The 25,235-nt window shown below is 45.6% G+C and overlaps 1 protein-coding gene across 7 annotated transcripts in view; it reads right to left on the bottom strand.

Moving 5' to 3' along the window:
- The window catches only part of MAPK10 (mitogen-activated protein kinase 10), a 565,285-nt gene that overhangs the window by 181,009 nt on the left and 359,041 nt on the right, over positions 1-25,235 (bottom strand). For all 7 annotated transcript variants that reach the window (XM_019525840.1, XM_019525842.1, XM_019525845.1 and 4 more), the window contains one exon: positions 9,904-10,073. In XM_019525840.1, the coding sequence (XP_019381385.1) occupies positions 9,904-10,073 (170 nt within the window). The remainder of the gene's footprint in view (positions 1-9,903; positions 10,074-25,235) is intronic.

The following is a 25,235-nucleotide window of genomic DNA, read 5'->3' as shown; positions in this document are numbered from 1 at the left end:
ACAACTTGACCAGAAGCAGATTGTCAAACAGGCGTACTTGTGGATACACATAACGCTGAGCTCTCAAGTGATATAACCTTAGGGGAACAGAGTGAGAACTATGCTCTCCTGCTGCTAGCCTTGCCAGGGTGCGGCAGGCACTGGACAGAGAAACTGCGCTGCCTCCGGGCTGTCAAAGATCAAAGTCTTTGATTTCAGATGCCGATGGCAAAAGATCAGATGGCAAAAGGTCCGAAGCTAACACAACAAACTCTGTAATTGTAGTCTCACACTATTATTTTTTAGTTTGTAACAGTGTTTGTAACAGAATAATACAGTGTTACAAACAGTGTTTGTAACAGAATAATATTCACACCCCGTCTGTGCCTCATTTCAAATTACTTGAGCCTCTCATATGAGAGAGACACTAACCTTGAACAAATTGCAGCCGAGTACCGTGACGTCAAAAAGAGATACCATACCTATAGTGACCAGATAAAAATGAAACTAATGGAATTGTAAAATTAAATAATATGCTACGCTTACCCTCTTGTGACCAAACAGGACCAGTACCACCCAAGCAAAAATATAGCCCCCCTTTTATGAAACTTGAGAAAACAAAGAGAGCACAAGTGCCAACCTGTTAATTATTCATCCCAGGCATATTATTATTGGCTATTTTGTTTCCTATAACTTGGAAAGAATTTCCGCCCAAAAGCAGAGAACTGCGTATACACTCAAGAAGGGAGATCTCGGAGCATTCCCAAGAGACACAGTTTGTAACCTGATCAGTTACAAATATTATCTCTCCGCCTACGTATCTTTCAGGCGTACCCCCGTTTTGCCGGCTCGTGTCGTCTTATTTTTCTCACTCGTCTTATCTTATCTTTCCTACGTCCCTCTCGTCAAGAGCTCTTGGTAATCTGCAGACCGTAGTAATTTATGTAAACTGTTTGAAACCTGTACTCAGCAAGTCTGCAATCCACTGTAATCGCTGGGTGACAGAACATCTGCATGCTGTAACTAAGAAATCAACTGCTTCTGCCTACGCTGCAAGCCATCAGTAGCGTAAGTAAAATAAACTTTCTGTGTAACCAATGTGCTTTAAACCATCTGATTCCTGCTCGCCATTAACACCCGCCTGTCCGGTCATAAATCCCCCCTCGCGCCAAGCTGGTCGTACCGACCCAGGCTCGCAGGTCAAGGGTGCACCAGCATCTGGGCGCGACATGGGCAAGTAGCACACAGTAGTAGGAGCTGCCCCCAGCCTCCCCACAGCTCCTGGATGAGACGTGGCTTCATTCTGCATGCGCCCCTTCCCCCCCCGGTGGGAGGAGCAGCAGCAGCAGCAGGGCATGTAGGGGACATGTGCCTTCAGATTGAAGCGGGGTGGACGGTGATGAGGGGACTATGAGGGGGCTACAGCCACTCTAAAATTTCCTGTAGCCTTCCCATAATCCCTTCTGCCTGCCCAAAGCACAGCCCAGTGCAGCTCCAGCCCCAGCCTTGTCACTGCCGCCACTCACCCAGCTGGGACTGGGAGGCATGGGATGAAGCTGTAGTTTGTCTGATAAGAGCAGGGAGGCTGGGGAAGCTGGGGTGGCTCCCACTGCTGCATGCCACTTGTCTGGAGGCAGTGCAGTGGCTCTGTCCAGTGCCCACCCTGCCCCAGCTGGGTGAGCAGCAGGAGGGCATAGCTTCCATTCCCAGCACCTTCCACTGCCTGCCCAGAGTGCAGCCTGGCTTAGCCCTGGCCCTGCCCACCCCATGCAGATCCAGGGGCACATGCCCTCCCCATGTCCTCCTGCACCAGCAACGCGCAGCGGCAGGAGCCACCGCCTCCCCACCCTGTGCCTCCCCTGCTGGCTGGGCAGTGCTTGCCCCAGCCTGTCCCAGCCCCAGCCCCTCCTTCACTGTGGGGATGTTGATCCCCCATTCCCCTTCCCTCCCCCCAACCCCAATGGATTTACCAGCTGGAGACAGCTGTGTCGCACATTGTATAGTCAAAACCCGCGTCAGAACCTCAAAACAGAGTGTAAATTTATAAAGGTTGTAAGTGCTGTTCATCATCACTCAAAAAGTTGTAATTTGAGGATTGCCTTTATTTTATTACCTCTCAGCATGCTTACAAAATTATCTCTTAGACTTCTTTGTACTGGTAAAGGGATATGAAACATGGGAAGATAAACATAAAATATGTGGCAAATTTAATTCTACCAGTAGAATACAGGTAAACATCTACCAGTAGCTCTAGAGCTGACAAAGGGATGTTATACAAATGTAAGGAATAATTTTTGTCAAGTAATTACATGAAAGCTCATTTTTTATTACTGCTTTAAGCTTGAAGCGAAAAGAAAAGAAAAGAAAAGAAAGATTCTAGCAAATAACTTGCTCAAAAGTTATATTTCGGTCCTTATTTCATTAAAAAACAGGACTTTATCTTGTCTCAGGTGTCTCCATGCATTACAGCTAGATACGTTATTCTTTCTGGTTTTTCTTCCTCTGTCAAGGTATCAATAAATAGAAGACATTTCAGGGATCAAAATAGGAGATGAATTCAGTCCTTTATATTTCAAAAGACTTTTAAGCCCATTTTATACCTTCCTGTCTCTTCCACTTATGTCAGGAGTTTTATACTGTGGTAAACCCCTCCTCTGTTTAAATAGGGTGGATGCAGCTCCCTCAAATTCATCTAGCCTGTTCAGATATTTTTTCCTTGAACTGTAAAGGCTAAGAAAACTGCCTTTACAGTCCTACCAGGGATGAGGATGAGCTACTATCATCTTAGGGCAGAGGTGGGCAAAATGTGGCCTGCGAGCCGGATGTGTCCCTCCAGGCCATTCTATCTGGCCCGCAGGGCCCCTAAAAAGTTTAGAAAATTAATATTTATCTGCCCCCCCATCTTAGGGCATGTCTACACATTGTCCTAGGGTGATGTAGCAATGCACTATGTCACCATCTGGTGCACTATGACAACGTAGCAATCACGTGTGTCTACATGTGATCGCCAGCTACATCACTGTAGTGGCATGTTCCCTAGGTATAGTGCGCTGCTACAGAGCAGCAAAATTTACCTGTGCACCACAGACATGGTGCAGTACTTCCAAAAGAAAGTACATAGCAACATTGCCATATGGTGACATGTAGACACCCTTAGAAAACAAAATTCTTTTGCCCAAGACCAATCAAGATTTTACCCCAAGCATTTCCTCCCAGCACAGGTGTAACTTGCTAGGACTGCACACAGAGCAAACACCCTTCCCCCTTCTCCCTCCTTTTGTAAGTTCTTTACAGGGCTCTTGCTTATGAGGCTCTGGCAGTGGGCAGTGGCACTGGAATTCTCAGCTGCTGAGAGAAGATATCACATCATTTTTTTTGCCGTGTTGAATGAGAGAAAAACCCTCCTACTTGGCAGCAAAAAACGGGGTGACACCTCCTCAGAGCAGAAGCAAATGTCAGCTGCTCCTCCTGTGCTACAGTACACTGCCATTTGACAGAAGTACATTTTTCAGGATGTCCTTTACTCACTTACATATGCTCCTGCACCACTACTAGAGCTGAAGCCAGAAGGCTGTAGGAAGAGGGAGACAGGGGATGAGAGTGAAAGATCTCTACTCCATTCTGGTGCAACCCTTAAGCAGTGTCTGGGGTTTCTGCTTCACTGGCCCACCCATCCTTACACTACTGCTTCTAGGTTCAAGACCAAATACTTGCAACTAGTAAAGCAAGTCACTGGCAGTTGCAGGTGCTCAATACATCAGGTTTCTCCTTACAGTAATTCAGAATCCAAATCCATTTATGAAATTTGATATTTGTCTCTGAAAAAACTGATTGTAAAGATATCAGAACAAAAAGTCAAAGTGTGCTGTTTCAGATCTAGATCAGAGGATAATCGTAATTTCATCTGGTCAATGGCTAAATGTAAATGTGCAATTAATTCTTAGTTATTTCAGAATAGTGACTCAGTACAAAGTCTAAAGAGAGGGAACTTTTCAGTGTGAAACTGACTCATAGCTGAGAAAAAAACTTGCTGTATGGATGAATCAGCCAGGAGCAAGTTTTGCCATGTGTTTACTGAAGTTCAATATTCCAAACAAACAGAAATAACTGAAACCTGACAAGATTTTAAACATTGTTTTCTTAGAATAGGGATCCATTTTCAAATAGAACCATTCTGCAGTGTCTAAAAGAATTCTAAGAAATCACTGCAGATAGGAGGGAAGCTGTGATTTGGAATACACACTGAGAAACTTCAGGGATTTGTTGAAAATGAGTACTTTTAGGGATTTGTCACACAAGACACTTAGCAGTTGTTTTATTTAGATCATAGCAAGTATTACTGTGCCCTGTAAAAAGTTAGAATGTATTCTGAGCAGTCGCACAGTAATGCTTACTACAATCTCAGCTTGCTCTGGACAGGGCTGGAGCTGGCTGTGCACCCCAACCATGACAGACTCCAGAACCAGGCACTGTAGCTCACATGTCTGCCTGTGAGGATGTGTAACCCCCACAGCTGGAGTCTGCACCCTCCTCACCATATGCCCAGCGCTGCCTAGCCTGGGAGTGCCTTCCCCTGGCATGCTAGGACAAGACAGATCTCTGATGCTGGCAGTAGGCAGAGGTAGGCATGGGGCACTGAGTCCAGGAGAAGGTGCCAGTCAATCTGTATCTCTGCCACTGGCAGTCTTGAACCAGCTCTAGTGAGGTGCTGGGGCTGAATCTTGAACTTATATTATCTTCATGCAGCAGTCTAACAATAGCTTAATATGATATGGAGATACTCCTTCCATGAAAAGCTGTAATTTTGTTACAATATGATCATACTTAGCATGAGTGGTACTGCTTGAACGCATTAAGTGAAGTTAATACGTCCAAAGTGTCATGTGCAATATGGCCCTGATTTCAGCGTGTGTTGTGCCTATCATCCAAATCACCTCAGAATGTCCTAGAGGAAATGTTTCAATCACTTCTTAAATGCACCTACTTCTGAGGCATCAGCACACAGTAATATAAGCATAGGTCATAGGACATGTTCAGCTTTGGCATGTCCAGGGGCTGCACACTGCAGGGGTCAGTTCCCCCAGGTTCTCCCATGCTGCACAGGCTGCCTCTTCCCCTCTACCCTGCTGCAGTGGCAGCATGCAGACCTTTAGGCTCTCCCCTGCTGTAGGGCAGTGGGAAAGGCAACTGCCAGGGATTGTGGGTGGCACATTAACTGATTGCAGGCAGCTTGTGGCCTCTGAGCCACCAGTTGGATAGCCCTACATAAGCAATTCTAATATGATACTTGTAGGTAAGCAGAATGGGCTAAACTCACAGTGAAAGTCAATAGAATTTTTACCATACAAATGTACAGAATTTAGTTCTATGGAGTTATTTAACTGGAACTTAATTCAGCTTTGTGACCTTTGTTCAGTGCCTATTGACAGGTAAAAATACTCCTGATGGAATTATCACCACCTTTCCTAGAATACAAGGAAAAATTCTTTCAGTTCTTACTAGGCCTAAGACAGTTGATGCTGTGAGATTTCCTATCCTAGCACAAAGTTGTCCATAAATCAGTCATTGCTTTTAACATCCCTTTCAGTAGCTATATCAATTTCTGTTTTTCTCCCTTTCCTTCTCCCATACTCTCCCCTTCCCTTGTTTTTGTCTTTATTTTTAAGTGTCTATTAGTTTTACTACTTCTCTGAAGCCAATGATTATACACAGAGTAAAAGTATAATTCAATCTTTTTCTTCTGAAATGTGTGTTTGATCTTCTCTTTCCCAGGAAAGTTGATGCAGTCCCTGGGCCAGGTCTGTGAACCTCTGTTTACACCAGCTGATTATGTAGGCTTCCATTTCAGGTATGATATTTTACCTCAGATTGGTGTATAAATCAACCAAAACAACTTTACCTGCAGGATATGCTGTGGATCTAGCATTCAGCTCCTAATGGTGCCAACACACCCTTTCTGTTATCCAAGTAAGCAAATAAACTATGTAAACACAGTGTATTTTTTTCTGCATTAACTAACAAGACATAGAGGGGTCTACTCTACCATTGGGCTATGCCATTGCACACCTTTGAGAAGCCCAGTTCTACCCTTTACATTTGTAACAGCTGTGCCTGGTATAGGCAGTGAAGCACCGGTGATCTCACCCACTGAGGAAAAATTCTCCCCTGGTCACCATCATAAATTTAATGCTAAGTGGTATACATCACTATTGCTGTTACCATATATACTCAAATATAAGATGACCACCCAATAATTAGATTCTATATATTGAAAATTTATAAAATGAATATAATTTATAATAATTTATAATTTGATATAATTTTAAATTGGAGGCTTTATTTAAATTGTTAACTTCCCATTGCTACAGCAGGGGAAATAAATCTGGGAGGGGTCAGGTAGCCCCTTTGCCCTCTGCCCCACAACTTCTTCCTTTTGCAGCTGCTTCTCCCTCCTTATTGTCAATCCCTGCTCTTCCTAAGCACATGGAAGTGAAGAACAAATTTGAAAAAAATGACCTTGAAATAAACATAGCTGTAGCAATTTGCATATAGTACCCACAGAGTTAGTTCATCCAGAATTGATGCATTTTACCTTTTTGCCAGTTTTAGCGCAGGTACTCCAGAAACACACTTTTGAGCAGCACTTTAGCACCTACTTAGAAAGGGTACAAACTACCTATGAGTTATGGGATCCTCCAAAAATTTATATATATTTTTGCCCCCCAAAAAGAAAAAAGAAACCTATTCTTGTGGTAGGTACCCAGCAGCATGTTTTCCCCCTATGGGGCATGTACTTTATAGTCATGCTCAGTGCCGGCTGCATTTTATCAGCGTCATAGTTTGTTTCTATTTCTGAGCACATTGATATGCAATGTAATAATGCAGTTTCCTTGTATGTGAAAGTAAGGTGAGGGGCTTTTCCCCCTATGTTCATTGAGTGGGAAACCTCATCTTATATTCAAGTAAATATAGTATTTATTATCTGCACTGCAGCTGCATACAGCAGTCCCAGTCCAGGACCACCACACCAGCAGGTGCTGTATAAACAAAAAACATGAGGATAGCCTTCACTCCAGAAGCTGAAGTATCTTTTTGCCTATTGGAATGTTTAGTCTTCAGAGTACATGGTAAGTGAAAGCGATGGTAGATACACACTTCAACCCTAGTAGGGCATGACTAGGTAGCTTATGACAATGGCTCCTTATGCCTGCTTGCATGTGGAAGCAGATACTAAACCACTCCTTTTAAAAGAAGTCAGCCACATGAAGCACTGCTAAGCACACTGCTCCCAAGTTCCCTTGAGCTATCACACCAGTATCTGCATGAGAGAGGGAGAATGATTCAGGAATCATCTTCTGACCTCTTACAGCTCCATTCTCCTTCCTCCTGAGCACTTCTGGCAACAAAAGTTAGCAAGGAGCCCCTAAAATCTCTGAATTTTCTTTACCAACAAATAATTAAATGTACTGCACAATGAAGCCAGTGGAATTAAAAGACAACCTAACATAGGTTTTCCCTGTTATTCATGTTGAGACACTGTCAGCAATGCTATCAACTAAAGAACAAGATGAGCTTGGCAGGAAATCTTCTCTACCAGAGCCAGCTGTCACGGTTATTTCTGATGCTTACTGCCATTCACATGTTGCCAAGTTTGATAATCTTCCAGAAAACAGGAGGGTGGTAGGGGGGAGAAAAGCAAGTGTTCCACATCTCTTGACACAAAAACAGCATTGTTGTTACTTAAGTGTGAGAAGACAATGGAGGATATCCCATTTTTTTAAGTGTCATTGTTTTTATTGTCTATATTTAATGACTGAAATATTTCCAAAGGTATTTATTGGCCAATGCTTTGGTTTCTTACATAGGTTTACTAGAGAGATTCTACCAAAGCACTTCTCCATATGCTCAAGGCAACCAAAAGACTCGTCACTTTTCTGTTCTAGCAGATGGGCACAGAAGCTAAGTATATTTCAGTGAAAAAGATTACCTCATCTGCCTATCTGCCACCAAAACAAATAAGAGTAGAAGTCCATTTTCTTATGTTTTGGCCAATCTATGCTTAAAAGATTCAAGCAACAGGCTTTTCCCCTCTTCTCTTGGGAGACTTCCCACAGCCTAATATATCTTACTGACTGGAAAGTTGTCAGTATATGTTTTTCTTTTCTTAACGCTATATAAATGCCTTTAGCTATGACCTGGCAGATCACAAAAAATAAATAATTTCTGGGTTTGGTAACAGTAATAGTTGTCAACATGTCTCTCATTTGTTTTCTTTTATTTAAGTTACATAATTTAGACTTTTTCTGCAAATTTTCATCATAATCTCTTCATCCTCCATTCCTTAGACACTAATTCCTCTTGTTGTCTTCCTAACAGGTTCTTAGTATGTATCTAATAAACTAGGACATGAATGAACAGATCATAACATTCAAGATTCTGCTTGGAAATGGACAATTATTTTCATAATCCATCATGTGATGCCTTTATATCTGTGGCCCAAAACTCCATCAGTCCATTTACAGTCTTATCAAATCGTTAATTTCTTCTCAGACATTTGTGTTAACTTCCTACTTTAAATTCAGTGTTATTTGGCATGCTTACCTTTTTCTTTTCTTTTCTTTTCTTTTTTTTTGGCTTGAGGCATTCATAATTTTTGCTTGTCAAATCTCAGTATGGAAGACAAATATCATAGGATGTTACTTATTTTATTTAGATGCCTTTAGCTTTATCTGTTTTCTGTTGTTTATAATTGAACTTTACAGCAATTTAGTTATGGGTAGCCATAAGAAAATTTGATATGAGGTTAGGAAGAGGTCTCAGAGCAACAGATGGTACCAAATAAGAAGTGGACACATCTTGAAAACCAACACAAAGTGCCTAATCTACAAAGTAAATATCTCTCCACAACTTGATTTTAAACAAAATTGTAAAACTTGAATTTGTAACACATTAAGGAAATGGTTGATTTGATGTCTTGAAGCAGAATTTTCATGGCTTGGCCACTGATGGTGAAATAGATCCTAGAAATAACTTAGACTTTGATATAGGGTGCAAGGTACAGACCATATTATTGCACTTCCAGTTTCTTGTATCTGTTCTGACTGACCTTTGAAACTGAACTTGCCTTTCTGTCACAAGAAGCTAATTCCTATGCCATTCCATCACATGGTGAGGTAGTATTAGATTAAATTCACAACAGTGAAGTGAAAGAGAAGACTGATAGAAAAGGGTAGTTATGATAAAGTATTGTGGGAAGGGGAAGAATTATTTACTGCATACAACAATGTCCTGAGAAACACTGGACAGAGGTATTCAAAATATAAGCCATAAGTCAGTGAAAGTAAAAGGACCATTCCTAAAGCTCGCAGTCTTTGAATGGAATGATTATTTTTGCTTAGTGAATCCTATTAGCTTTACATAAAGTCAACTACTTTGTGTCATTCATCTACATTTCATAAACTGCTCTGAAATGTCACTTAAAAATAAAGGAAACATCATCAATCATGTAGATCAAAATCAAAAGAAAGCCTTCCTTTTCTGAAAGCTGCAAGTTGCTATGGGATGTGACTTGTTTCTAAACAGATCTCTGTGACTTTTGCAGCACGAAGCATGGAAATTACAGGGTCTACTTGAGATATAATTTTCATTGCTATTGGAAATAAGGCTTTAGTTGTCAATTGCTATAAGATTAGTTTCCTACTTTCTCAATGCTTACTACTTGCTATGTGGAGAAACCAACCTAATGATTACATTCACAACAGTGGGAGAATTTTGTTGGAGGAGATTCTAACCTGTTTTTGATTTAGGATGTAGGTTGCTTAACTCTTATTTTTCCTATTTAGCCACTTGTTGCTAGCAAACTGAAAAAATGCAGAAAGCGTATCCCATTTAAAAGAATAAGAAAAAGAAACTGCTGAAACTTACCAAACTATTCCCTGAGCCCCAGAGCCAATAGGTTTTAAGTTCTGATAGCGTTTGAGAACTGTGAAGGTCGAGTCACCTACTTCCACGCTGTAGAACTGGTTGTCAACTTTGCTTTTGCTCATGTTGTAATGTTTGGCAATATATGACACATCCACTTGTTTCCCAAATCCCTGTCATGGAGAAGAGGAGTGAAAATAATAATAATAAAAATACCATATACTAAACCAAGGCCAATAAGCCATCAGCATAATAATGAAACACAGTGAGCCTTGTTTTCAAATATGATTCACTGTCATTTTATGCTCTCTGTCAGGCATGCATGTTGTCAGATGAATTCTCAAAGGTTTTCAAAGACTGCATTGATCGCTCCCCCCTTCCTCCCCTCCACTGACTGATATTAGCATATTACTGTGGCACTGTGACACTGCAGACAGAATCTGTATGGTGCAGCTAAAAATCTTATTTAAATTACACTGCAATAAATTAGGAATAAGTCCTTTAACACAAATAGATGCAGGATGTTGTCTCTTAGGTTGGTAAACAATAACAGTTGCCTAAAATTTGAGAGCTACTGCTATAAAATGTGTCTGAATCCATTTCTGATTACTGGAAAGAAAAAGGAACTGTCAAGGCATTTGGATTGTGGGACAGATCCTGAAAGGCAATGAGCAGTTCTTGTCTCCAACTAAATTAAGTGAAAAATATTAGCTGACAAGGAGCACTTTGCATCAGTTCCTGAATTTTAAAACAACGGGGTCATGTCCAAATCTCAGTTTCAACACAGTCCTTTTCAAACAAAAGTACCACTGAAGTCAAACCAAACAAGAATAGCGCAGATGTCTGGAACTGCTCCTCCAGTAACAAGCAACTTGTAGAGGGTAGAGTGCAAAATCATTTGAAAAGAAACACAAAATATAATTTTGACATAAATATGCCAACGTGTGTACATACATCCAAGACCAGCAGCCAATACCAGCTAGTTTCTGACCCCTAGACTCTGTCCAGATGAGTGCAGTTGTGCGGTATGCGGCGCCGCAGACATGTCTACAATGCCACATTCAGGTGTTCTCACACTTCAAGGAAGCAGCACGAGGGGGGGGAGTTGACCCCTGGATATCCACAAAAAAAAAAAGTGAAGTGGCATGTGCTGGTGCAGTATGTGCTGCTCAAAACTGAAGCTAGGATGGCTAAAGCCATGCTTCTGGCTGCCAGCCAGGCTCCAAGTGGCAGAATCACTGCTGCTGCAGACCTGGAAAGGTCCCTAGGACCTTAGGTAAAGCTACTGGGGCCAGCCCAGTGCTAATCCCAGCCTCCTCTACCCTACCCAGGGTAACCTTCCGTGCGCCAGAGGGCACATGGCACATGTATTCCCTGGGGACAACTAGCAGCGGCATAAGGTGCTGCTAGTTGTCCCCAGGGAACCAAATGTCCACACCTGTGTGGACACAGCCCTAGAGTCCAGTGAGACAATAGGAGGGTAAACTGATCTAGACTTAAGGTGATACCAACAACCGTATAGTGAAGTCTGTCACCATCCTTAGCAAATGGCATTTTCTTGATCCTTTAGTGCTTTGAACATAATTATTTATTTTTCATTGATCATGCCAGCATACATGTATTTCACAAGGATTTTAAAAACCAGGATTTAGATGTGGAATATGTCTGTCTTTGACTAACTGAATAAAAAAGAGCAACTGAGTCTGGAGCCATATCTCCTGTTCTGTGAACACTGTAATTTAGAATCAGAAAGACAGGGCTGGAAGGGACCTCAGATAGTCATTCAGTCAGCCTCCAGACAGGAACATCCCCGTGCAAACCAGCCCAGGTGTATACTTATTTAACTGGCACTTAAAAGCTTCTAGTGATGGAGATTCCACAACCTCTTCAAGTAATCTATTTCAGTTGCTATCCACCCTCAGATTTAGAAAGTTCTTCCTACTATCCAACCTTAATTTCTGTTGTTGCAGTTTTAGCCCATTACCTCTTGTCCTCTCCCCAATGGTCACAGAGAACAACTGATTGCTGTTTCCTTATAATACCTATTTTTTATTTTAGGAGTTATCAAATCTGTTTTCAGTCTTCTGTTCTCTTTACTAAATAATCCCAATCTACCATTTCCTTGTATGTGATGTTTTCTATACACCTAATGGTTTTTATTGCCTTCCTTTGATTAATTCTGATTTGTCTACATCTTTCATGAAGTTCATTCCCTTAAACGAACACAGTATTCCAGGTGAGGTCTCAGCAATGCTGAATAGAGAGAAAAAAATCACTCTCTGTGACTTGTATATGACAATCCTGTTAATACAACCAGAATACTTGTGTCTATTTTTTGCAAAAATATTACACTTTTACTCATATTCAGTTTGTGGTCCAGCATAACCCTAGATCCTTCCCTGTAGTAATGTAATCTAGCCAGTCATTCATGATTTTGTATTTGTGCCTGTGATTATTCTTTCCTAACGGCAGAACTCTGCAGTTTATACTTAGTGAACTTCATCTGTATTTTAAACCATTTTTCCAATTTATCATGGTAATTTTGAATCCTAATCCTGTCTTCTATGGTATCTGTAACCCCATCCAGCTTTATGTCATCCACAAATTCCATACATGCATATCCAATATTAACATCCAAGACATTCATAAAGATATTAAACACATAGACCTAAACCAAGCCTCTGGAACCCCACTTGATATCTCTTTCTAATCTGACACTGAAACATTGATGACTACTTTTTAAGGGTGCAAACAAGCATTCATGCAACTGACTTAGGTTTAGGAAGCTTAGTTTGAGCTGCCTAAACCTGAGTTGGGAACCTGTGCATGTAAGCATGTAAGGAGGAGGCATAGACAGCCAAAGGTAAGTAAATCGGGGAATGGGGGTTAGGATGATTTAAATGTAATGGCTGCACATAGCCTAAGACAAGGGATATCAACTAGGGGTACGTGTACCTCTAGGAGTACTTAGTAAGGTCATAGGGTATGGAGCACACCCTGAGGCACCGCAGTAGTCTCCTCCATCACGTTCCCACGCTTTGCCTCTTACGCAGGGAAGGGGTATGCTGGGTGCCACCGGTCCCACACAGCACATCATGGCACTTCCCAACCCCCCAACTCAGTTCACTCTCCTGATTGGCCATGACACATCACCCTCAGCCAATAGGTGACAGTGAGGAGGTGCTGTGGCCACCCCCTTCCTGCAGAGTAGCGAGGGTCTCAATGGCAGGGCATACGTGTGTTTCTGTGCCCACTCCCAGAAGCAGGGCCAGGGATCAGAAAGGGCAGTAGCACCCCTCTTGAGGCTGCACAGGCACCACCCAGCCCGATGCGGGGAGGAGGGGGCACATGCGGCAGCTGTCACCACTACCACCACTGTCCTGCACCACTTTCCCATGGCTGATTGCACGTGCGACTCTGTGAGCTGCTGTTGGGTGGTGTGCAATTGGCCAGGTGTGATGCCTGTCGGCAGACCATGGAGCCACACGTGAGACCAGCTTTGGGAAAGTGGGGCACAGTGCCAACATGGGGTGGTGGGTGGTGGTGGCAGCATGGGGAAGTGGGTGTCATTGGCACTGGCACAAGGTGGTGGTAACACGGGTGGTGTGTGAACCCCTCCACCAAAGTCTGGCCAGCAAGGCAGCACCTGTGCAACCCACTGCTCTTGCCCCCCCCAGCCCTCCTCCTGGGAGCGGGCACAGAAACACACTCCCCCACCCTGCCATTCACACTCTCTGTGCCTTGCTGCTGCTGCTTTCTTTGAGCACAGCACAATGGCCATGTGCATCCCCTCACTGGGAAGGCAGCAGCCTGGCATCAAGCCGCCCAGCAGCAGGATGCACATGGCATTGTGGCGTTCTTGAAGCAGTGGCAGCAAGACGCAGAGGCAGAGCAGAGCCGAGCCCATCCTCGCCCCACTCACCAACTGGGGGGGCACATGCCCCCTCTTTGCTCCACCGTGGTACATGCAGAGGTGGGAGCCCCCTTCCTCCCCTCCCCCATGCCTCTTGATGTGCTGCCAGGTTCCCATTGCCCCATGGCCCGGCCCAAGCTCTATTCATCCCTGCCCGTACCCCACTCCCTCCTGCTCCCCCCCAGCCCTTTTCCTTTCCCCATCCTGCCCCTTCCCCACACACACTTACCTGCTGGGGGGATGGTGTGTGTGTCTGTGTCTCTGTCTGCATGTATGTGTGCCTGCCCCCTGCCCACCCAGACACAGCAGGCACATGGCGTTGTGCAGCTCTTGGGATGAAGAGTCCAGCCTGCATCAGCAGCTGCCTCTGCCCCATGCACAGATCTGGGGGGCTGTCACAGAGCACTCAGGTGCCCTGTGACTGAGAGCAGAAATGGCTCGGGAGAGACCCCTAGTGGCGAGAAGGGGGAGGCTCAGCTGCCAGTCACCAGGACTGCGCAGGTGCTGGTTGCTAGGGCAACCAGTGAAACCTAGAGCAGTAAGGGGCAGGGCCTAGCCCTTCTTACGCCCAGGCAGGAGGCCAGGAAAGCAGTTTCCCTCTGGCGGCAGAGGGAGGAGGAACTTGGCCAGTGCAGATGAAGGGGAGAACTCTGATGGTGGGAACATCCCCTGGTTGCTGCTGGGGTTGGTGTGCTCTCTCTCTGGTAGGGATTGATTCTTGTTTGACCGAACAGTCTAGCTTTTATGTTGTAGCCCAGGGGCTTTGTGTTCTTGTGTTTATTGTTTTGACCGGAGGACAGGGTGAGGCTATTAGGGGTTGGAGGAGGCCTCATAGGGACTCCACAGTACTGTGGGGGTTCCTGGCGCCAGAAAGGGCGCAGCATTTTGGGATGCATTGGCCCCAGCCCCGGAGCTGAGGGGGGCAGTGAGGAGCCCCGGAGCTGAGGGGGGCAGCGAGGAGCCCCGGAGTGGGCAGTGGAGAATAAGTTAGAGGGCGCCGGTAGGGGCATGGGCTGTGAGACGAGCTAGAGGGTGCCGGCGAGGGCGCAGGCTGAGGGTTGAGTCAGAGAACGTCCACGTAGCGCGGAGAGTAGAACAGACCTGAACAATGTCAGATACACCACAGCCCAAGCCTCACAGATGTAAGGGGAGGAAAGGAGCTGCAGATAGTGCCTCAGGCACCGAGACAGAAAATAGACAGCCTTCCACTTGATTAAAATCTTCCAATCAAGCAAATAACAACAAGGCATGGCAGGAGAGAAGGTGGGCGGTTGGCCCTTAATCGGTGTTGCGGGATCACTAGTAGACGGCCCTGAAGAGGCACAAGTGTCACAGGGGCACATGCCCCCTGGGCCTCTGCCGAGGTACATGGAACGGCAGGAGTCCACCCCCCGACAAGTCGCTCTCATGTCTTCATCCCACCCTCCACCCTGGCTGTGCAGCCCCTGCCCCTGCCCCTGCTCCTGCCCCAGGCCCAGCCCCACTTCCTCCCTCCCTGTGGGGACCTCAATCTGTTGCCCACCCCTTAAAAACAAGGAAAAAATATAAAGAGGTACATGACCTGAAACTTTGAGGCAGAAGACACTTATTAAAAAAGGTTGAGAACCCCTACCGCAAGACCTCTAGTTATGCACCCATTTTAAAATAGTTTCATTTGATAGTATTTCCTTAGTTTATGTATAAGAATGTTGTGGAAGACAAAATGAAAAGCCTTACTAAAGTCATTATATCACATCCATTCCTTACCCACAAGACCTATTACCTTGTCATAAAAGAAAATTGATTGATTAGATAGGATTTATTCTTGACAAATCTATGGTGACTAGTATTTATCACCTTTTTATCCCCAAGGTACTTACATATTGATTGTTTGATTATATGTTCCACCATCTTTCTAGGTATTGAAATTATATTGACAGGTCCATAATTCCCAGAATCCTGTTTTTCTCTCTCTTTTTCAAAAGCAAGTACTATATTTGCCTTTTTCCAGTCATCTGGGATCTCACTTGATCATGAGTTCTCAAAATTAACAGCCAATGGCTATTCAAGCCTCTTCCAGGTCTCCTGCAATACTTCTTACACTTGCTTTGCATCAGGATAGCTTGCTCATGTGTCCTTTATATAGTCTGTACATGGAACAACCAGTTTTGCTGCACTCTTTTCCCCCTTAGATTTGCCTTCCATGGAAGCCCATCTCTTAGTTCTCCAAGTTTGTTAAAGTCTACTTTTCTGAAGTCCAGCATTCTTATTCTGCTGTTTTCTTCCTATTTTTCCTTAGGATTATAATGTCATTCTATACAAGGAACAGATGAGGCCTCATCTGAAAGATTGTGTTCATTCTTTTCATATATATTCAAGAAAGATGAATTCAAAATGAGAACAAGTAGAAAAAAGTCCATCAATTATCTCATGAGAATGACCACTCCATTGGATAGCACTGCTTAATTATAACTGACTCTTTTAGAGACTTTGTTTGAAAACTGAACTCCTTCACCCCCTGCCCTGCTCCCTGGAGGCAGCAGCAACAGAGCCATCCCACACTCCCATTCTTTTTTTTTGCTTCCTGCTCCCTATGTACCTAAAGAAGGACTTCTTGTTGTCCTTGATTCCCATGGCTAATTTTAGTTTAGTCACTGCCTTAGTTTGAAAACTCCACTCCCCCTCCGTGTTACCTGCAGAGAGCAGGGCAGGTGGGAGGAGGGGCCAGGCCAGCTCTGCTGGCCTTTCCCCCTCCTTCTGTCCGCATTGTTGCCACCACCTTCAGGGAGCAGGGCAGTGGGGGCCAGGCTAGCTGCACTGGGTTGCCCCCCCCCACTCCATCCTGTGTCTGCACCATCATGGATAGCAGGCTGCTTTTTGTCAGAATACTTCTTTGCCATCTGATTGGGTGTTTGTCAACCAATCAGAGCATGAATAAACATTAAAAACAGACAGACAGACTTAGGCTTTTATAATATTAGAATAAGATAATCTGTATATGATCCTGAAATCTCCCACAATGCAGCCCGCACTGCACTGTAGTACTCCTGTACTAAAAACAGTAGTAGTTTGTAAACCAAATTCATGAGATTTCTTTTGCACCAATGAAAACATACTAAGGAAGCTGAAAAGGTTGTAAATATCACCAGGGTAGGTAGAAGATTAGATTGGGTTTAATTCCATCCAAATTTGTCTGATGCTGGGAAGACACAAGTTGCCTTTTCCACATGTGCTTCTTGGTAGGATCTGCATACAAATCTACATACCTATGATGGCCAGAACCAGAAGGGTTAACAAGCAACTTATAAAAGAGAAATATGCTTTTTGAATGTATCTGAAGTAGCTTATGAACTGTTTTCTGTCTGTCTAGAGTACAACCCGCAATATTTATATATAGCTTTTTATACTGATCGTCAGCCAGCATGACTTTTAAAAAGCAGAACTGAAAATATAACTGCAGACATAGCTGATTTATGGAATTTTGCTTAGAGTCAGTGTGGCACGACACTGTGTGCCTGCCACTTTAAGGCTGTGGAGCTGGCAGCATCCAGGTGCCTAATGAGGGCAGCCATTTTAGCTTCAGGGCTGCCTATATAAACAAGGCAGGTTGGCTGCTGGAAGGGAGGCAACAATGTTGCCTGGCCAGAAGGTTGCTGAGTTTCACCTGGAGGTAAGGGAGGAACTGTAGGGGATGCTAGGAGGCTCCTGGTCCTGGGTACAACCTGAAACGACCTCCTGGCCCAGTGGGGCTCTCAGTGGTGCAGGAGCCCCCAGGAAATGGCAGCCCAGTGATCACCCTGGTGAAAGTTGGGTTGGGGCACCTTAATCCCTAGCCCTCACCTTTGTGTGGGTTGCATTCCACTGGAGGTAGTTGTGGGGGTGCAAGCCCCGAGGAGGAAAGTAAAGAGTTGGAGGGCAGGTGTGGCCAAGGCTGCCTGAGCCCTGCAGGGGTTCGAGACCCTGAGCTGGAGAGTTGGGGCCAGGCATGGCTACGGTCACCTGAGCCTCCCTGAGAAAGGAAGCCCCAAGACCCTGAGTAGGGGGGGCATTGTGAGTCGTGTGAAGCCCCCAGTGTGAGGGGGGGCAGTTTGAGAACTGAGGGGGAAGCAATGAGAAGCCCCAGTGTGAGGGGGCAGTGTGGGAAGCCCCACTGTGAGGGGGCTGCATGAGAACAGAGGGGGCCATAGTGAGAAGCCTCAGTGAGGGAAGAATGGGGGCTCAGCCAGTGATCAAGACAGCTGGGTCCTGACCCCAGTAAGTCCTCCAAAGTTGGGAGGCAGAGCTTGGGTCAAATATAACATCCGTAGGAGCACCATGACCTGCTGCCTGGGGGGTGGGGAGTGAGAGTCCCTTGTGAGACCCTGAGGCACCAGTTGTGATGTGAGGTACCCCAGCTCCTCACATCTGTGAAGGAGGACCCAGAGAGGGGCACCCTGGGAAAAGAATATGGGTCATACATCAAGGCCTGCCAGAGCTTCCCTTGACTGGCCCAGGCGGGGGCCAGGACCAGGAGGGACAGAAGGGCAAGGAGGCACACTGAGAGGGATGCCCAAGAGCCAGGGGCCTGGGGTCCCAACTGGCCTGGGGGTGGGCTGGGGCTAGTGTGAGCCAAAGGTCCCAGTGACGGGACCACACCCAAAGGGGAATTGGTGGAAGGGAGATGTGGCCTGGTATTATGGCAGCAGAGTCCGCCTGAAGGGAGGAACCCAGGTGGGGTCCTACAGCAGGATTCTGGGGCCCATTATGTGGGACTGGCATGTATGAAAACATCATGAGGTCATCTGCAAGGCTTGGGCTGCGGTGCAGGAGAGGAATGAAGCCGTAGACAGCGCCCCCCAGCAGCGGGGCAGAAAATGGGCAGCCTCCCACTTATTACCAACTATTTAATCAATTAAGACCAAGGTGTGGCAGGAAACAAGGTGGGCGGTTGGCCCAGAAACAGGTGGGCGGGCCACGCAGAGATTGGCTCCAGTAGGCCCCCCCGTTACAGTCAGTAAAAACTAACAAATGTAATCACAAGGTATAATTAACATAGTGGGTTGAACTTAGGTGGAGACATGTTAATCTCAGACCCCAAAGTGATGCGGTATGATTTGCTTATTGGGTAAACCCAAGCTTGGGCAGTAACTTATTGTAATGATTTCTAACACCTTTTAACCCCACAAGATAGCAGCTATAAAGTAACACTATGAATAGCTATATAACCAAAAAATTAGCATAAACAAGATATAAAAGAACACGCATGTTAAGTAACCCTTGGGGAAGGACGGAAAAGAAAGGTCATTGCTGTCCCATTTCCCCAGATCTCTGAATGAATGCCAGATCCGGACTGAGGGACTTTCCCCCTGGCTTCCCTCTGACAGCGCAGCTCAGGGACGCCCGACTTCACTGAATTAACTTGACATGTATCTTCTAACTGAGGGACTATTGATAAGTTGCTAACTAAGTGGGAACTCTTCGTTAATTTTTTTTGTCTGTTTTATTTTCACTGTCAACTTTAATTTGTATTGTTATGTTGTCTGTTTATTAGTTTAACCTTTTTACTAACAGTCATGTGCAAGCTATATCTTTTGTTGCTATAAGTAAAATTTATTCTCTTTTATAAGTGAAACTTGTCATTGCGTTCCTTCCCAACATCACCTCCTCGATCCCAAACCAAAAAAAAGCCCAATGGCTAATAAAGTTGCAGTGCTCAGTCAGTCTGCAACTAAATTGATATACTCACAGTACCCACCTGACCTGTGACACATACCGTATGCTTACAGTATGCAAAGACTAGGAGAAACCAGCATTGACACTGCTGGTCACAATATTGAGGGCATAACTCTTCTTGTCCAATAGAAAGCTTGAAAAAGGCAACAGGTCCTGGTCAGCATAAGCTACTGACTGAGGCATCTGTTCACTGAGACATTAGTTTAATAGATTATAAGGCTGGAAGGGACCTTGGGAGATCATCAGGTCCAGCCCCCTGCACCAAGCAGGAAAGACAACTGGGGACAGGTGACCTCAGCAAGGTGATTGATCAGTCTCCTCTTGAAGATTTCCAGGGTAAGTGATTGTACCACATCTGGAGGGAATTTATTCCACAATCTGGACACCTACGTTATGAAATTTTTTTCCTAATATTGAGCCTGAAACAGTCTTCCAGGAGTTTGTGACCATTACTCCTAGTCTTCCCCAAGGGTGCCCTTGTAAACAGTTGTTCACTGAGCCCTTGATGCACACCTGATGTAGCAATAAGCTGCTATCAAGTCCCCTCTCAGCCTTCTCTTTTTCAGACTGAGGAATTGCAGATCCCTCACCCTTTCCTTGAATGGCTTGATGCACAAGTCTCTGATCATACAGGTGACCCTTCTCTGGACTTTCTCCAGGCTTACCACATCCTTGTTAAAGTGCAGCATCCAGAACTGGATGCAGTACTCCAACTGAAGGCTCACCAATGCTGAGTAGAGTGAGAGAATCACTACTTTGGTTTTGCTGGAGATGGATTGATTGATGTATGCCAGGGTATTGTTAGCCCTGCTGGTCTGTCTGGGTCTGCCTGTATCTGCAGTCTATCTTCAAGTGTGACCACGCTTCCTCATAACTTGGTGTCATCTGTGAACTTGGCCAGCGAGTTCTTTATCCCTACATCTAAATCATTGATGAAGATGTTGAATAGCACTGGACTGAGCACCAACCCCTGCGGGACACCACTGGCTACTTCCTGCCAAGATAACACCAATTCATTCATTAGAACTCTTTGGGTCCTACCCTGCAGCCAGCTTCCTACCCACCTGACTGTCTTGCAGTTAAGCCCACAGTCTTCCAATTTTCTCACAAGAACATGGTGGGATACTAGATCAAAAGCTTTTTGGAAGTTGAGGTATATAATGTCAACCTCCTCTCTCCTATCCAGGTGGTGAGTCACCTGATCATAAAAGGAGATGAGGTTGGTAAGACCAGACCTGCCCACGATGAAGCCATGCTGGCTGTGGTTCAGAATCCTACCTTCTGCGAGTCTCTATTGCACATAGACTCCTTAATGAATTTTTCCAGGATTTTCCCTGGGATAGAAGTTAGGGTAATTTGTCTTTACCCAGGTCCTTCCTCCTCCCCTTCTTGAAGATGGGCACAACACTGGCCCTCTTCCAGTCTTTGGGGACCTCCCCAGAGTGCCACAATTTTTGGAAGAGATTTGCCAAGGATTCCACAATTACTTCGGCCAGCTCCTTCAGTACTCTTGGATGAAGTTCATCTGGTCCTGCTGACATATATGTCCAATTTCTTTAATTGATCACACACCAGTTCTACCAGGCAATAGTAGGAAGGCAGTCATTTGAACCCTGCTCATTCTGTATCCCAGCTTGTGTGATTTTTTTTTTTTTTTTTACCCTTGGCCCAGTGAAAGACTGAAGCAAAGTAGTCATTCAGGAGTTTAGTTTTCTCCTGAGTGGCAGTGACTAGCTGTCCTGAGTTGTTGAGCAATGCCCCCATACTCCCATTCTTTTTCCTCCTGTTCCCTACATACCTAAAGAAGTACTACTTGTTGTCCTTGATTCCCATTGCCAATTTTAGTTTAGTTACCACCTTAGTTTTTCTAATCTGATCCCTACAAGATTAAATTTACTCCTGTGTGAAAGGTCAAACCCAAGGCCTATGGTCTGCATTAAGAGACTTAAGAGTGGTTTAAACCTTGTACTGGACCTCTATACAAGGTTTCACTCAGTGTCCATTCAGTCATAACAATTCCAGAAGCTTTAGGAAAGGTAGTCTTAACAGCTTTTCCTTGAGTGCAAAGGTAGCAACTGATGGTTCCTTATGCAGCATCCTAGTAAAAATAAAACAACCCAATCTAAGGCAATTTACAGGAAAGTGCACTGGTATCCCTCTAGTGCAGGGGTGGGCAAAATATAGCCCATGGGCTGCATGTGGCCTACCAGGCAATTTCATTTGGCCTGCATGGGGGTGCCTACCAATTGACTGTATCCATGTGGCCTGTGGTTTCCCTTGCTGTGCCTGCATGGGGCCCGAGCCCCACCAACTCCTGCTGGGGCAGTGCACTGCACTCCCACCCTCATGTGGGGGACAGCCCTGGCCCCAACCAGCACAAAACTTCTGGGCAGGGCCGCTGCTGCTGCTGGGAGAATTGCTCAGCTCCCCTGGCCTCCAGTGGCTCCTCCTTGTGTCCCTGCTGCAGTGCTTCAGGAAGCAGGTGGAGATAAGTGGCAGCTGGGTAGGTGTGTGCAACCTGAGGCCCACACCCAGCGGGGCAGAGGGAATATGGAGTCTGGGTCAGCCTGGTTCCATCACACAGGGCTCCACACAGCTCCCAGGACTCACGTGCCACTTGGGGGAAGCCCCACATGATTGAGCTGGCAGTCTTCACTGCTTCCTGTCACCATGTGCAGCTCCTGGGACACCACTGCAAGTGGTGTGGAGCCCCACATGATGGAGCCAGGCTGGTTCAGCCCTGCTCCATGCTTCCCTGTAGAGTCCCAGGAGCTGCACATGGTGGCAGGGAGTGGGACCAGGCTGCCAGCTCCAATATATGCAGCTTCCCCTTACAGGCTTCAGCTCAAGCTGGGCCCCAGGAAATATATGTGAGCTGCAGGAAGCCCACCACAATGAAGGTGGGTTGGCCTGGCCCCACTCCTTGCCACCACATGCAGCTCACAGAAGTGGAGGGAACTGTGAACTGCCAGAGGGCTCCACCTGTGTGGGCCATGAGTACCACAGGGCCCACTGCCTGCTACTGCTGCTGCCTTTGGTGGGGGCTAGGCAATATAGGAGGGGCTTGTGTGGGGGCCCACATCCTCCCAAGCCCACACCTCCCTCACCTCGCACAAAACTACACCCTCCCCCACACGCCCCCATACACATACCTTCACCCTCCCCTTATACAGCCACACCCATCCAAAAACCCCACACTGATACACCCACCCCACCACAAACCATATACCCATCCTACCAACCACACCCCACACACTCCCCCACACACATCCCACACAATATACAAGAGTAACATTTTATTTTGAGCTCTTATTTTTCACCAGTATATATGCTATGTAAACGCATGTAAATCAAGACATTGTATTTTTTGAAATACAATTAAAATATGTTATAGTAGATGTTTGATTTTTAGCATATTGTGACCGCTGGGCTTCGAATAACCGCTCTCGAGCAGCCTTTGTTCTACTGGTGGATGTCAAGCACCTCCCGGGTTCGTGGCGTTGCCAGAGTAGTTCTCTTCTTCCCGCATCGCCAACCCCGTTCTTTCCTGCCATGACTTGCTGTTGCTCAGAAGGTGGGGTCAGTTGACAGGATACTTGGTGGCCCGGGGTTCACACGGTGGTCGCTCATGGGGCTCCACTACACCTACACCCTGGCTTCATGCCTCCTTTGGTGTGTCGCCCAGCCATTATCCATGGCCTCTATTCGCAGGGTCACCCTCTCCGCTGTTGTGTTTAGATGCAAGCGGCTTAAGGCCCCACTTGCCCGTGTGGGCCTACCCCACAGCCCTTCATACCTCCATCCCTTCTTTCAAGGGTACATATAACCACAAGGGGGGAGCCCTACCGGGGCTTCTCCACAGCTCCACCCCTTGGGCACTCGTCCCTATCTCCTATGCCTCTTCGCCTGGGGTAACAAAATAAAAGTGTTAACCAAAAACCAACCAGTAAGCTATTCCCTGCTCCTTTCTATCCTTTTCCCTGGACCCTAACAGGGAGAGGATGTTTTCCTTTTGACCCATTGCTTCCTGGATCTACTTCTGTCTGTTCCTCAATCCGGTGGAACCCTGCGGCGATACCTGCCCCGACCACAAACCCCTTTAGGGCTCTCCTGGGGTCTTCTCCCCCTGTTGTGCCTTCCTCCGCTCCCCGTCATCCCGGCACTCCCACCTGGGTTCCGCTCTGCTTCCAGGTGCTGCTTCAGCTACGCCTCTGGCTGGCAAACCTATCATTCCCTCGTTGTCCTGCATGGGCTCTCATTGGGGTACTCCACCCTCCACTGCCTGCATCTGCTCCCGCTTGCCAGGTTTCCCAGGTCCAGCAAGTGGGGTCTTCCCTGCTGCCAGCATCAGCCGCGGCTTCATTCCTTGGCTATCTGCCAACTCCACAGCAGTGGCCACCATTTTTTTTCTGCCGGCTGGCATCTGACACTGACGTCACCAGCTGGCCATAATTGCACGAAAAGGCAGCTAATGAGCCACGCGGGTTCCTCCTTCTGCCCCATGCACGTCCTGTCCCGAGCTGCGGGTAAGTGCCGCTCATTATTTTGACTCCCGGGACACGCATGATTTGTGTTTTTTTTTTTCCAGTTCCAAGATGGCAAGCACCCACACCCCCAAGAAGTACTTTTGGGGGGCAAGGAGAAGGACTTCTGGTGGCAAAGGTCAGCAGTTAGGGGGTGGGACTTCCAGTCCCTATATGGCAACTAGGGTATGGGGCATCTGTCAAGGTATGGGACTATGCTTGCAGACCTCAACAGCTTACCAAAATTCATTAAGTGGCCCTCCAACCAGAATAACTGCTCACCCCTGCTGTAGTGGATCCATATATGATGAAAGCCATCTACTAACTACAACTTCCATTTAGCTGGGTTATCACAAAATGTTCAGCTGGTAGAAGTATATTTTTAATGCCAAGGATCTCCACTTCAAATCCTGCTCAGGGGCCAAGAACAACTAGTTACTCAAATTCCTGCTATGGATCATATGTTCAATCTAAAAATTACCAAACAGTGGATTATAACTTTGTGCCCATTCCATTCTGTTTAAGAAATGCTATTTTTTTTCAGTGGAAGCCTAACCTACACATCATGCAATGGCCTTCAATGTTTTGGTAGTTTTGGTTGTGAGAACACTGTATGCCATGTCCATGCAGTGCCAAAATGTTAACAGAATTCTTATATCTTTTTCTTTTTTTAAGGTCAGTCAAGCCCTGTAAATAGAACTGCTAAGTGTTAGCCTCAAGAATCCTACAGTGACTGCAGCAGGATTTATAAACTACTGTAGCCCCAGCAGCTGGTTATTTTTAATCAAAGAATGACATAAAAATCAATTAAATCTGCCTAGAAGAACCAATTCTTATTACCTCAGTCATCTGGATAATTAATGCATGCATTGCCTCTGTCATTTCAGTGTAGCAAACCCCCCAGTTTTTCTTTTTTTTCCTTTTAAAATGCATTCCCTCCCCTTCCCCAACTATTTCTGACTTTTTCTCTCCCTCTCTATTCCCTATAAGTGAGCTAAGACATAGGATAAGCTTCAGCATTTTATTTTGGTAGCAAGTTGTATTTGTTTTGTTTTTTCTCCTTTTATGGTATAATTATTATGTTTATATTGATTTTTTACTGTTCTATATTACTGTTCTACTGGTACTATATGATTTAGGCCTACATATGTAAGTTAGCATAAGTCATGTCAAGTTTTCATTTTGTTTGTCAAGTCTCCATCCTGTCC

This window comes from Gavialis gangeticus, unplaced genomic scaffold (assembly GCF_001723915.1).
Source record: "Gavialis gangeticus isolate Ggan-Ray unplaced genomic scaffold, GavGan_comp1, whole genome shotgun sequence".
NCBI lineage: Eukaryota > Metazoa > Chordata > Crocodylia > Gavialidae > Gavialis > Gavialis gangeticus.
This window is presented reverse-complemented; position numbering and strand designations above follow the sequence as displayed.